The 12,933-nt window shown below is 33.3% G+C and overlaps 2 protein-coding genes and 1 long non-coding RNA gene across 19 annotated transcripts in view; all 3 read left to right on the top strand.

Moving 5' to 3' along the window:
• On the top strand, positions 404–2,596 carry LOC104751693 (agamous-like MADS-box protein AGL66). The gene is made up of 10 exons (XM_010473694.2): positions 404–679; positions 767–820; positions 899–931; positions 1,033–1,051; positions 1,155–1,216; positions 1,317–1,344; positions 1,443–1,504; positions 1,602–1,701; positions 1,805–2,146; positions 2,235–2,596. Exons 1-10 carry the CDS (start codon positions 495–497, stop codon positions 2,454–2,456), a joined length of 1,107 nt encoding a protein of 368 aa, XP_010471996.1. The 5' UTR covers positions 404–494; the 3' UTR covers positions 2,457–2,596.
• LOC104753902 lies at positions 5,272–8,266 on the top strand. The gene is made up of 11 exons (XM_019237822.1): positions 5,272–5,412; positions 5,500–5,634; positions 5,736–5,882; positions 5,960–6,048; positions 6,147–6,203; positions 6,486–6,626; positions 7,336–7,443; positions 7,546–7,660; positions 7,769–7,849; positions 7,943–8,001; positions 8,173–8,266. Exons 1-11 carry the CDS (start codon positions 5,272–5,274, stop codon positions 8,264–8,266), a joined length of 1,167 nt encoding a protein of 388 aa, XP_019093367.1.
• LOC104751692 overlaps positions 9,167–12,933 on the top strand; it is a 9,262-nt gene continuing 5,495 nt past the window's right edge. For 6 of the 17 annotated variants that reach the window (XR_002036019.1, XR_002036027.1, XR_002036026.1 and 3 more), the window contains exons 1-17: positions 9,167–9,295; positions 9,384–9,427; positions 9,521–9,720; positions 9,816–9,868; positions 9,977–10,042; positions 10,249–10,305; positions 10,370–10,498; positions 10,595–10,712; positions 10,822–10,946; positions 11,044–11,122; positions 11,219–11,277; positions 11,390–11,613; positions 11,809–11,936; positions 12,014–12,246; positions 12,355–12,591; positions 12,705–12,771; positions 12,861–12,899. This is a non-coding gene — a long non-coding RNA (uncharacterized LOC104751692). The remainder of the gene's footprint in view (positions 9,296–9,383; positions 9,428–9,520; positions 9,721–9,815; positions 9,869–9,976; positions 10,043–10,248; positions 10,306–10,369; positions 10,499–10,594; positions 10,713–10,821; positions 10,947–11,043; positions 11,123–11,218; positions 11,278–11,389; positions 11,614–11,808; positions 11,937–12,013; positions 12,247–12,354; positions 12,592–12,704; positions 12,772–12,860; positions 12,900–12,933) is intronic. The other 11 variants (XR_002036023.1, XR_002036021.1, XR_002036020.1 and 8 more) reach the window with 4 other exon arrangements.

Below are 12,933 nucleotides of genomic sequence, written 5' to 3'. Positions count from 1 at the left end.
TTTTTTTTTTTTTTTTTTTTTTTTGTGTGCAAAGAGATAGTGTTTAAGTCAGAAATTTATAGCCGTTGAAGAAAAACATAAAAGATATTGTCGAAGGAAAATCAAATATTGACAAAAGAACATAAAAGTTATGCGTACGGGTTAATCGGAATGTTAATAATCGTCATTGATTTTTTATACCGGCCGGTTTTATTTAATTTTCATCACATAACTCGATCTCATATACTTCTTTGTTGATTTTTTCCGTGGCAATTCTTAATTCGTTCAAAGAACAAAACCCTTAAATCTCTCCCATACATTTCTAACCAAAACTCTCTTTCTTATACCTAACCTCTCCTTCTTTCATGGTTCTCTTTTCTCTCGTCCATACATTTCTCATACATATCCGCACTTTTGCCTCCAATGATCAGATTCTCGCATTCACGTAGAAAAAAAAAGAGAGAAGAAAGCAGAATCTTTAAATTTGTTAATGCTGTTGATCGAGTCAGAAAGACATGGGCCGGGTGAAATTGGAGATAAAGAGAATAGAGAACACGACGAATCGACAAGTTACGTTCTCAAAAAGACGAAATGGTCTTATTAAGAAAGCTTATGAGTTGTCTATTCTTTGTGACATCGACATTGCTCTCCTCATGTTCTCTCCCTCCGATCGCCTTAGCCTCTTTTCCGGCAAAACAAGGTTTTTCTTTCTTTGTCCTTTTACATTTTCTTTCCAAACACGAAAACATTTATTTGATCTTATATATATTCGTTAAACTCTGGTCAGGATCGAAGACGTTTTCTCAAGATACATCAATCTTTCTGACCAAGAACGAGAAAAGTAAGTATATGATCGCAATCATCTCCTTTGATCAACCTTTTCATTTTCCTAACAATTTTCTCTTTCGTTTTGTTTTAGTGCTCTAGTATTCCCCGATCATAGCCGACGCCCGTACGTATCTTACTCTTACTTATTCTTATCAATGGATAAACCATATGGTTATAATTAAAATACTAATTTGTTTTTTGACTTTTTTTTTTTTTATCTTACAGAGATTTCCAGAGCAAAGAGGTACGTAATTAGACTAAGTATTATGTAATGTGTGTTTACATATGTTGAATCCAATGATATATTTAAGATTATTGATATCGAAATTTTCGTTGTCACGTGACAGTATCTACTCCGGACTTTGCAGCAACTCAAGACTGAGAATGATATTGCTCTTCAGCTCACCAAGTCTTAATTTCTTTCTCTTATCTTTTATTATTATAAATTTTTTTCAATAATTCGGAAAAGTTGATTTTCTTCATTTTTCCTATTGGATGATTTTAAAAAGCCCTGCAGCTATCAACTCCGACGTCGAGGTGATTCTTCTAATATATTTTTTTTAAAATCTCTAGCTGATAACTACAATTTACGTTATTTATCCTATAATCACTGCAATTTTTCAATCTGAACAAAGGAACTTGAGCATGAAGTTTATAAGCTACAGCAACAGCTTCATATAGCAGAGGAAGAACTAAGGTCTTCTTTTTTTAACTAAAAACTACAAAATGTGATGTAATATATCAAAATGTATGTACGAAGTTAGTGACTAATCGTTATACGCCAATACAATTAGGAAATACGAACCAGATCCAAACAGGTTTACAACAGTTGAAGAGTACGAAACTTGTGAGAAGCAGCTTACCGACACCTTAACACGTATCGGTCAACGACGGGTCAATACCTTAAAAACCCACGCTTGTTTTATTATTTTTTCTCATCATAATGATGATAATAAAACAAAAATAGTGCCTGCTAAAATAATTTCTTGAGACGCAGGAACATATATTGAATGACCTATCCTCATACGAAGCATCTGCTATACAACAACAGCAAAACATGGGTGGACCTTTCGTAACCGACGTCGTTGGAGGCTGGCTGTCTGAAAATGGGCCAAATCAAGCCCATTTATTCGACGCATCAGCTCACTCAGCGACGTATGAAACGTTGTTGCAAGGAAGTAGCTCAAGCTCGAACCAAAACAACATTATGGGTGAATCTAACGTATCGAATCACAACGGTGACATGTTCCAAGAATGGGTTCAGACCTACAATTCTACTACGGGCCATAATCCCTCAGCCCTATTTCCTCCTATGCAACAGCAGCAGCATCAGCATCAGGTTCTAAATTTTCTCCTTTTTTTAAATAAATTAAATTTATTTTACCATCTGATTAAAAATATTTTATTTTTGATGAATATGTCATCAGCATGGCCTGGTGGGTTCCTCCAATGTGGAAGAGATTGAAATCCCGGTTATGAAGGAGGAGGCACAAGCAGACCACGAGGTCTCCGACTATCATATTATGAAGAGGGAGACACAAGCAGACCACGAGGTCTCCGACGACTATCATATTATGAAGAGGGAGGCACAAGCAGACCACGAGGTCTCCGACTATGATATTCGAATGCCTCAGCTCAGTAGCCAATAATAACCTTTAGAAATTTCAATTTACCATATCTCTTATTTACATATTTATACGGTTTTGTCATTTATCATAAGGTTTTACTTATATATATTCACATTAACACAAATTTTCAACACCTCATGATCCTTTTATCGAATTGTATATTGTATTTCGTACACAGCGTTTCTATAGAAGAACAATATATATGAAAAAAAAAAAAAAAATTCTGCGTGTCCTAACTTTTAATATCATTCAACATTTTTATTTTGAGTGACAATACTCGTCACTGTATCTAAGCGTAAAATTAAAATTAGACGCAATTAGAAACAATGATTTTTCTTTTTTTTTCTGTTTGGCATCAATAACGAGAACGTTTTCTAGAGACAAATAGACAATATCATATTTAGTATTAAGACATGCATGCCCTATCCAGATATATATATATATATATATATATATATAATATGTAGTTTTAAACATATGTGTTTATCCAATTTTGTTTATTTTTCTTAAAAAACATTTTCAAAAATATAATTTTATTGATAATTTTGACATTTACAGACGTTTTGGGAAACAAAGCATAAAATAGTGATTTTGGATTTTTTTTTCTTTTATTATTATTATCAGTTACTATTTTTAGATAAATTTTTCTAAAAGCTATACAATTAGCTGCATTAACCTATTTTTATCTACTTAATACAATATCTTCTATAAATAATGGACAAGTCAAATATTTTGTAAGATAATATTATCTATATATATAGTTAACTTTTCTCTCTTCTGCTTCCTCCACATCAACATCCACCTAAGCAATTTTAGATATTATTTTTGCAATAAAAATTACTATTTTAACTATTAATTCATTGCTTATTTATTACTTGTAATTAGTGATACTAAAAAAATTAATTAAGTAAAATTAATTAAAATTTAAAATAGTAAAACAATAATATAAAATTTTAGTAAATAATAAAAATAATAACTATAAAAAATGAATTAAGTAACATAAATGAAAAAGTTAAAATAGTAAAAAAATATTATGAATTTGTTTTAGTAATAATGTTATTATTCAAATTTTAACCAGAAAATAATCATATTCCAAAATTTAGAATGGGTTAATGAGTTTTATAATAGAAGTAAGATTTTAATGCGTTGTAGAGTAAAAATATGAAATGAACTCATCTAGGGATAAAATATTTGAAGATTGAGGACTCTTCCATCGAGGTTCCTAAGTCATTTTTTGTTACTATGTGATCTGTTGTTGATTTGCCAAGAAAACATTATTGCGACAGTAGAAAATATATGTTATATATATAAGTATGGCGTTTATATAGATTTATCTTTTAAAATTCAAATGATTATATATATATATATATATATATATATATATATATTCAATGGTTTTTATTGATTAAATATTTAAACTAAAATCCCGCGCAAATAGATATAGCAAAGAATTATTACCTTCAATAATATATATATATATATATATTACCTTCAACAATATAAACATATATATTACCTTCAACAATATATATGTTGTATATCACTTAGTAAAATAAATTTAATGTTTAAATAGATTATACTCAAAAGTTTGAAAGATTGTATTTGAGCTCAAAAATTTATATTGATAGAAAATATTTTAAATCATGTATGGAGAGGATTGGGTGATGTCATGTGAAAATGTCCTCCTTCTATTTAGAACTTGAATTATCTGTGTTAAACAAAATAAAAATAGTATAGATTATATACCAACATGAATTAAGAATTTAATAGTGTACTGTAAATAAGTAAATAAGTAAAATTCATCTTATTCAAGATAAGTTTCTAGTTCTCCTTGGAATGTGTTTTTCTCAGTGACTAAAAAGATTTTTATTTTGAAAAGGGTAGTTGAATTTAAAACTGTCATATCTTATTAACGAACAACCGTCAAAACAATGAAAGGTACAATAATTATTTTTGCATAAGAAAGAGATATTTAGAAAAGTGGCCTTATTTCCAAATTTTAATATTTAAATAAATAATTCTGATTTAGTAGTATATATATAGTGATATGGCAAAAAATATATTTTAAAGGAAAAGATCCTCACAAAATTTAGAAAAAGCCAAATAAACAACTATAAGCTTGACACTTTTAAACTTTGTTGACTGAGGGCACCTTTCACTGATGTCTTAACTTGGTAGAATCCAATCAAAAGATTGTACCAATCATTTTCTCCATATTTCTTTCCTCATATCTGACCATGAGTCTCATTATTTCTATAGAAAACTCAGAGTACACCCTAATATTGGCTGTCAAAAAGCCAAGTCTAAAAGTAGTCATTAATTTTCTCATTTTTTTGACAATCTATTTCAAATATGATGATTATATTTTTTTCTTTTACATATTTGTTTAATGGGGCTGGCTTTTCACATTTTTATGATTGAAGGTGTAAAGTAGTCATATAAAATTATATAGTTAAAAACTAGAATTACTGTATTTGAAATTATTATATAAAATTATAATTTATTAATGTATTTTTCTTCCCCAAAATATAAATTTATAAACACAAATATAAAAATGAGGATTATAAAAAATGTATTCACGAAAACAACTAGTGATTTAATCCACATTATATAGATTTTTAATCTATGTATAATATATATAACAAATTATGTTACTGGTAAAACAGTAATATATTGGAACTTATAGGTTATTTTCAAATTTCTCTTAGCTGGTTTTTTTCGGTATGCCACATCAGCATTTTGAGTTTCGGTTTGACGCCTCATCTTTGTTTTACTATATAAATTGTACCGATCATTAGATAAGGGTATCTTTCTACTCACGAGAGAATCGGCAAACATGTCTTCTTCTGAGAATTTGTTTGACGACGAAACATTGCACTTGAGTCCTTTCTGTTCTATTGGATCACCGGACCCACGTATTTCAGGATCACCAGATCCATGTAATCCGGAATCACCAGACCCATATATTCTGTTAATGGTACGCTTCTTCTTTTTTCTTTCACGACTGAATTTTCTCTGAAAATATTTATTAATGACAAAACTTTTGGATTTGTGAAATATATAGGATTTTCTGGAGAACGAATCTATTGAACTTATCTCTGACTCGATGAACGAAAGTAATCCCTTAATGTCATCTCAACAATCAAATCTAGTGGAAGATCAAGGGATATCAACACTACTACAAGATCCACTTGAAATGGTATATTACTTACACTTCAACATAGATCAGGAAATCTACACCAACTACTGAAAGTAATCTATATTCTAATAAATGTAATTTCATGTATTTTATGTAAGTAGCAGCAACAGCCGCAGCAGCAACACCAAGTCCTGCAACAACAACCACTAGAGAATTCGTCTAACTTGTGGTTACAAAATAACTTAAGAGACGATTTTTCAAGTATATCTTTGCTAAACAATTTTCAGGAGTCAAGTGTTTTTGCAAAGGTAAAAACTGTTCGTTGGAATGGTTATGAGTTGATGAACTATATTACATTTAAAAGTTAATTTGTTTATTTTTTCAGAACCAAATAGAGATTGGTCAAGTGGCGCAAGAAAATAATGGATTTGCACATCCAACTATGACTAGTTCTCCAATTCTTCCAGCACCTTTGTATGAAATTAATTAATTTACACCAAAAATTAACATAATACAAAACTCTACTTTCTTACGTAAATTCATACTAATATAAAAGTGATTAACTGATGCAGGTTACATGGAGATCATTTTGATGCATTTGGATCATATTCTCAGTCTCAATCACTTGGGTACATTATTTAAAATTTAATTTCATGTTAATAAATTTGATAAATGTACTTATCATTCTTTGTGTACCTGAATAGTTTAGAGAACCTCTGTTAAACAATTATACTATAATTTTTATGATGTGAATCAAACTATGAATGGTGGCGAATTCAGAGAATTTTAGTTCTTTATAGTCCCCAACTATCTCATTCGACATTGATACTATTGCTACTTAAATGCAGTTGTATACTTATAACATTGAATTTATAGAGTTCTCATAAGAATATCATTTTCATGAAATATAGGTCACAAAACTACCCGTCTTACCAGACACCTCGACCAGTCACTTCTTCTGCTAACATGTATGGTCAGCAACCTCCCCAAATGAATTTCACTGGTAGACAAAATGAACCTAACAATTCAAGGATGGTTAACAATTCAGCTATGTAAGATCAAATATTTTTATTTTTTCACATTTATTTACGATAAAAATAGTTACATGTAAAATTTGGATTCATTTAGGGTGTCTCGGCCGGTCACTTCTTTTGTTAACATGTATAGTCGTCAGCAACCGATCCCATCGATTTTCATCGATAGACACAATGAACCTCATAATTTAAGGATGCTTAACAATCCAGCTATGTAAGATCAAATATTTTGTACTATACTATTATTTAATTATATTTATGAAATGGTTACATGTAAAATCTATTGGATTGATGCAGGACGCCTCGACCAGTCATCACTTCTTCTTTTAACATGTATGGTCAGCAAACGCCCCTACCGATTTTCACCGGTAGACCAAATGAACCTCACTATTTAAGGATGGTTAACAATCCAACTATGTAAGATCAAATATATTTTTTAATTGTATTATTATTTAAATTTATTTATGATAAAGATAGTTACATGTAAAATCTATTGGATTGATGCAGGACGCGTCAACCAGTCATCACTTCTTATGTTAACATGTATGGTCAGCAACCACCCCCTTTGATGTTCACTAGTAGACAAAATGAACTTCACAATTTAAGGATGGGTAACAATCAAGCTATGTAAGATCAACTAATTTTTATGACTCCACTTGTATATCATTTTCTCAAATTTATTTAAAACTAAAATAGTTACATGTAAAATCTATTGGATTCATTGCAGGACATATCCTTTCCAAAACCAACCTAATATCATGCCTACCTTTAATCTTGCTCCACAAAGTAACATTCCATACATACCCAGACCTCAAGTCTCTTCGAGTTTTCCCAGGTAAACAAGTCATAATCTAGTAAGCACAAGAGAAAAAAAAAAAAAATTCGTGTTCTTACATTATTTTTTTGATTGCTTTCCATTTATACCTTGCTTTTATAGGCATCTTGATGGCATGCAAAGATCAGTAAATCAGTCTTCATCGAGGCTAAGGTTCTCCGACCTTAACACTCCGATGCAGATACATCCATATGCTAACTCATTCATACCTCCACAGGTAGAATTTAGTTTATGCAATGGAACTTGTATTATATGTATTTCAATATTTTACGAATGACTACGTATGGCACTAGAAAACCTTTATTGATAAGAACAAATGTCACAGGACGAAGTTGTGGGATCTAAGCGACGAGGTTACGAAAATCGGTTTGAATTGGGACAGTCATCATCTTCGGCTCAGCGTCAGGTACACAGTTTCCAAAAAACTCTTAAAATTATTCTTTTGGAGAATAAATGAAAGAAAAAAAAAACAATAATTTGAGTTGGTTAAATAATGCAGAGAGTTGTACCAGGAGGCCAAAATATTACTCCAGCTGCTGTGAACCTTGATGAGCCGAGGTTTAATACTTTCCATTGACCATGCACACATTTTTCAAATATTTTCATATATAAATTTGTAATTCTATATTTAGGTCTCTCTCTCAATCTGATACAATTTATTAAATTAATCACAAGTTACTTTTAAACAAAATTTTGTGAGGAACATAACAAATTCATTTTTTTTTTCAGGCAAACAAATAATATATACAGTCCAATATATGAAAGCCTCGGTTTATATGTTGATCCTCACTTGAGAAACTACTTCTTTATGAGGACAGACTAAAAGGTAATTGTTTCGTTTAATTTTTCTTATCATATGAATTTGAAACTGGCTTCATTGATTACATAACAGGAACTCATGATTTGTTCTTCTTAAACTGTAGGTTGCTGATCGATCTTCAAACCTTGGATAAGTGATAATGGTGCATGCTTCATCTCTTTTGTTTTTCTCAGTATGGTACCTAGTTCCCTCAAACCTTGAGTGAGGTCACATACTGGTGCAGACTCTCTTTTTTTGTTGGTTTTTTTTTCGGTGATGGAACCTGGTTCTCCCTCCTGTGGCAGCATTATGGTGCATACTCTATCTTTTTTTTTTGCTAAGTCTCTTTTGTTTTTCTCAGTATGGTACCTAGTTCCCTCAAACCTTGAGTGAGGTTACATAATGGTGCAGACTCTATCTTTTTTTTTTGTTGGTTTCTTTCTTTTTGTTTCGGTTATGGAACCTGGTTCTCCCTCCTGTGGCAGCATTATGTGTACACCTTGTTATACATGTTATGTTGTTGTACCTTAAACAATATGCGTTTCTTTCTCTTATTTGTAAGACTTTTGCTTTTGGATTTTGTTCGAACTTGAAGTATTGGCTTTTATTGGGTCTGGTTTGGTACAAAAGTTAATCTCCTTTACATTAACCAAATGTAAGTTGGAGGAGTTAGGCTTCGCATTCAGATTTTAAAGCAAAGAGTAATTTTTGTTGCCATTGACCAGGTTATAGAGAACCGGGGTCTGTTGAACCGTATCTGATTAACCGAACCGTCAAAATTGATTTGTTCTAGAGAACCGGATCTGTTTTTGTTGTTGAAAAAGGCTAGTTTCCTTTTCTCTCAAGTAATCAACGTAAACACTTCTCTGATTAGTGTTTAACTGTTTATAAATACTGTCACCATCTCTTCTTATTTCTTCATCCAAACAATGAGAAGACAAGCTAAGAGAGAGAGAGAGGGAGAGGGAGAGATCTAGGTTATAATGGGGCGACGGAAGAGCAAACCTGAACAAGGTCGCAGTCGCAGAGAAGAGAGGCGCAAGAACAAAATTGGTAAAGCTTTTAAATTTAATCTTTCATTGATTTCTCTCTCAATCTCTCTTCGTTGTTGTTCTTGATGATATTTTTGTTTTATACGCAGATTACAGATAGCGACAACTCGGAAAACCCTAGATCCAGATCAAGGTCGGCGAATCCGTACTCGATACTTAGATTACTCTGCTTCACTTCATCATCGCTAACTCTAACCTCTACTCTGTTTTTACTTTTTACCCTTAGGTCTGGGTCGTGAATGATGACGAAGATGATCGTAGTGGCTTGAAACTACTCGGAATTGGGCTTTTGGTGTTAGTTGGCAGCCCATATTCATCTTTAGGGTCCATTAACTAAGACGTCATCGTTTTTGGAGCATCGTCTCCTTCCTTCCCCTTTGTCTGAAATCAGCAAAACGGAACAGAGGAGTGAGCGACTGATTAAAGGTACCTCCTTGTTCCTTCTTCTTCTTCTAAACCTATGATTTTTTGTTACTCAGTTGTGATGTGTGATTTGAAATTTCATGTCTTTTAATTCTCAGAATCGTTGAAGCATTATAATGGCGACGAGAGAGCAAACAAGTAAGATAGAGAGGTATCTACCTTTTTTTTTTGTGTGTTCTTCGTATAAATCTATATGATTTTGACTGAGTTAGTGTGTGTGAGTTACTGAGTTATTTGACTCTCTCTCTCGTTGATTCAGAGCACAATCGTCGCCAACGTGCTTGCGTAAGGTACACAATATCTCCATAAAGCTGCAGGTTGAAAGGTACGACCTACTACGTTCCCCAAATTGCAGCATGTAGTACTAAAACACTCTTATTTCTTACAAATTTTGGTGTGTCTGTGTTATTCTTTAACCGACAACTGTTAGCTTGTTGAGAACATACTTTGCCGTTTCTTATTGTCCTGTGAAAATTTTCCTTTGTTTCTTCAAAAGCGACTTTCTTTTATTAAAGGTGTACTTCCATGTAGGAAAGAGCAAGTTGAGGCGCTGTCAAAAAGAGTTGTCTCATCGTGCGGTTGTGCCAGGTTTGTAGTTCATGTCTCTGCTTTGTGTTTTTGTGACCTCTAGTTTCATGAATTAACATTGCAGGATGTACAAGGATGGTAGCATCATTCCATTAGATGATTCTTTGGGTTTTGCTGCAAATTATTCACACATGCTGGGATATGGTAGTCCCCAGATGAAAGAGCTCATGAGGCTTTATGTCACCATCCACAGGTTTTTTCTGGCTCTCTCTGTCTCTACATGACTCAAAATCTTAATCAATAAGCTAATTTTTTTAAATGTGTATTATGATTTTGTTCGCTGTCTCAGGTTCCGAGCCAGCCAAGCAATGGCCCCTATCTTGAAGGAGATTCTGCCGTGATCCAAGTTTTTTTTGTTTGTTCCCTTGGACCAGGAATTTTGGGCAATTATCTTCGATGGAGTTCAGGTTAATTTGGATTTATATTCTTGCCAGAAATGAAGTTTTATGATTTGTTTTACCATTACAAAACTGTAGACTCTGCCTTCTCACGAATCTTTTGTTTCATATCTCACAGGAGCCCTTTGAAGAACTATTGCCAGAATATCCGGTTCGGTGATGTGTATATCCCTCGGGGGTGTTTATGTCCCAGCTCTTGACAAAGATTGTCCCTGGCACTAGTTCCCAGCCCAATATATTCTGGTAATGCGTTTGTTTGACTGCATATGTCTGTCTTTTGAAGTGTTCATATTGTCTTGATCTTGATGATCAATTGAATTCAACCTTTTTTTTTTGGCAGTCAGAGGGAGGCTCAATAACTGGGTGGTGACTTGTAAGCAGCTGGATTCACAGTTAATGATCCTGTTCACACAATGTTGGTGAGTTCTCCTCTTTATCTTGGCTTTCTTTTCTCTTTTCTCTTTTCTAGAGTTATTCATCTGTAGCTAACATATAACTTGCCTTGTTCATTACAGCCACTTTCTCTGGAGCTTGGACCAGGAATTTTTGGGAAATTATCTTCGATGGAGTTCATGTTAAGTTGGATTTATATTCTTGCCTGACATGAATTTTTATGATTTGTTTTACCATTCCAAACTGCAGACTGTGCATGGCTTCTCACGATTCTTTTGTTTCATATTTCACAGAAGGCCTTTGAAGACTATTATCCGGTGATGTCTACATCCCTCATGGTGTGTCTGTCCCAGCTCTTGAAAAATATTGTCCTTGGGAGTTCTAGCTCATGATGATGGTTCGAATCTACTACTCAAAAAATGGGATAACAATGAAAAGCATTTGAGGCCTGAGAAGGAGTTACTTCATTTCAGCTTCGTCAAAGTCTTCGTGCAGTTCAGCTACAGTTCTGCCACAGGTAACCATCCTCAGCCTAACTTTGTTTCTTGTGTGAACTTCAAATTATTGTTTGCTATACAGTTAGTGGATGTTTCCACCTTGAAGAGAGGGGTAGCAGAAGGTGTTGATCTAATGGTTGTAAAAGAGCTTACAGGAGGTCGGTTAAATTAGTTTATCAAAACTGATCATAATTCTTGTCTTTTTCGTTCTGTAGTGGGATATCTTCACATATGATGTCTCATGGTAACAAGTATTTATTTTGGAGAGCCAAGGGAAATGCGCATAAAGACCAATGAAAATGGTGAAGAAGTTGGGTTTAATACTGTTTATGCTACCCACTAGGTACTTTATTGAAAATCTCAGATGTAGATGGACTAATCTTCTAAAGGATTTCTTATATTCTTGTGTTCATTCAACAGTAATCTCGGGGATGCCGATGTCGGAGCATATATAAAACAAGGAGAACATTTTTCTTGCCCAAACAACCACTGCTGTTTTCTCAGGGAAACAAGTCGATGAACCTTAAGAAAAGCATCAAACTGCTAGAAAGATAGCTAGTCTATTGAAGAATCCACTTTACACTCAGGCCAAAAAAAACCAGCTACAGTTGTCTCAAGCCAAATGCATCAGTCATCAACGAAATGTGCAAAAGGTAGGTAGCATTCTTTATAACCATTCTGATACCAACTCTGGTCTCACGTTCATCTTGTACTAGTTTTTTTTTTTGTTTTTTTTTTTGGTGTTGATTGCCTCATTGCAGGGAAACGAGTGTTGAAAACATAGCACTACCAAATCGATTATGGAAAGTCAAGCACCAAAATGCAAAAGCTAGATGATGCAAAATCAAGGAAAGTAAGCCAAATTGTTACAAAATCAGATTGATTCACTCTAACTATGGTGGCGACGAAGAGAGAGGGAGAATTAGGGTTCCTGGAGCTTCGAACTCAAACCCCCATGGGTTCCTCCTTATCTACCTATCTATGGGTCCAAGTTCTCGGTAAGGGTTTGTTGTTCTCAGACCTCTCTATTTTATAATGATTGGCAAATCCTCTTCTTCTCTTCTCCATTGACTAACTCTCAGCTGATGAGTTTGTTCTTTCTCTCTCTCAGGTTCCGAGCCAGCAGCCTTGTTAGTCTTCTTCAATCGGCTCTTACTTAACTCCTTTCTAAACCAGAGGTTTGCTTTTTATACATATTTGATATTTCCTCCTCACTTCACCATCGTTGTTGCTTATTTGGTCTACTTCCTTTTCTCTGGTGTTTTAGGATCTTCGAAATCTTGGTGTTGGTTTTATGGGATCACAGGTTATGCAACTTCTGACTCTTTTTTTTTTTTTTT

This window comes from Camelina sativa, chromosome 16 (assembly GCF_000633955.1).
Source record: "Camelina sativa cultivar DH55 chromosome 16, Cs, whole genome shotgun sequence".
Lineage (NCBI taxonomy): Eukaryota > Viridiplantae > Streptophyta > Magnoliopsida > Brassicales > Brassicaceae > Camelina > Camelina sativa.
The sequence above is the reverse complement of the archived record's forward strand: the minus strand, read 5'-3'. Positions and strand labels throughout refer to the sequence as shown.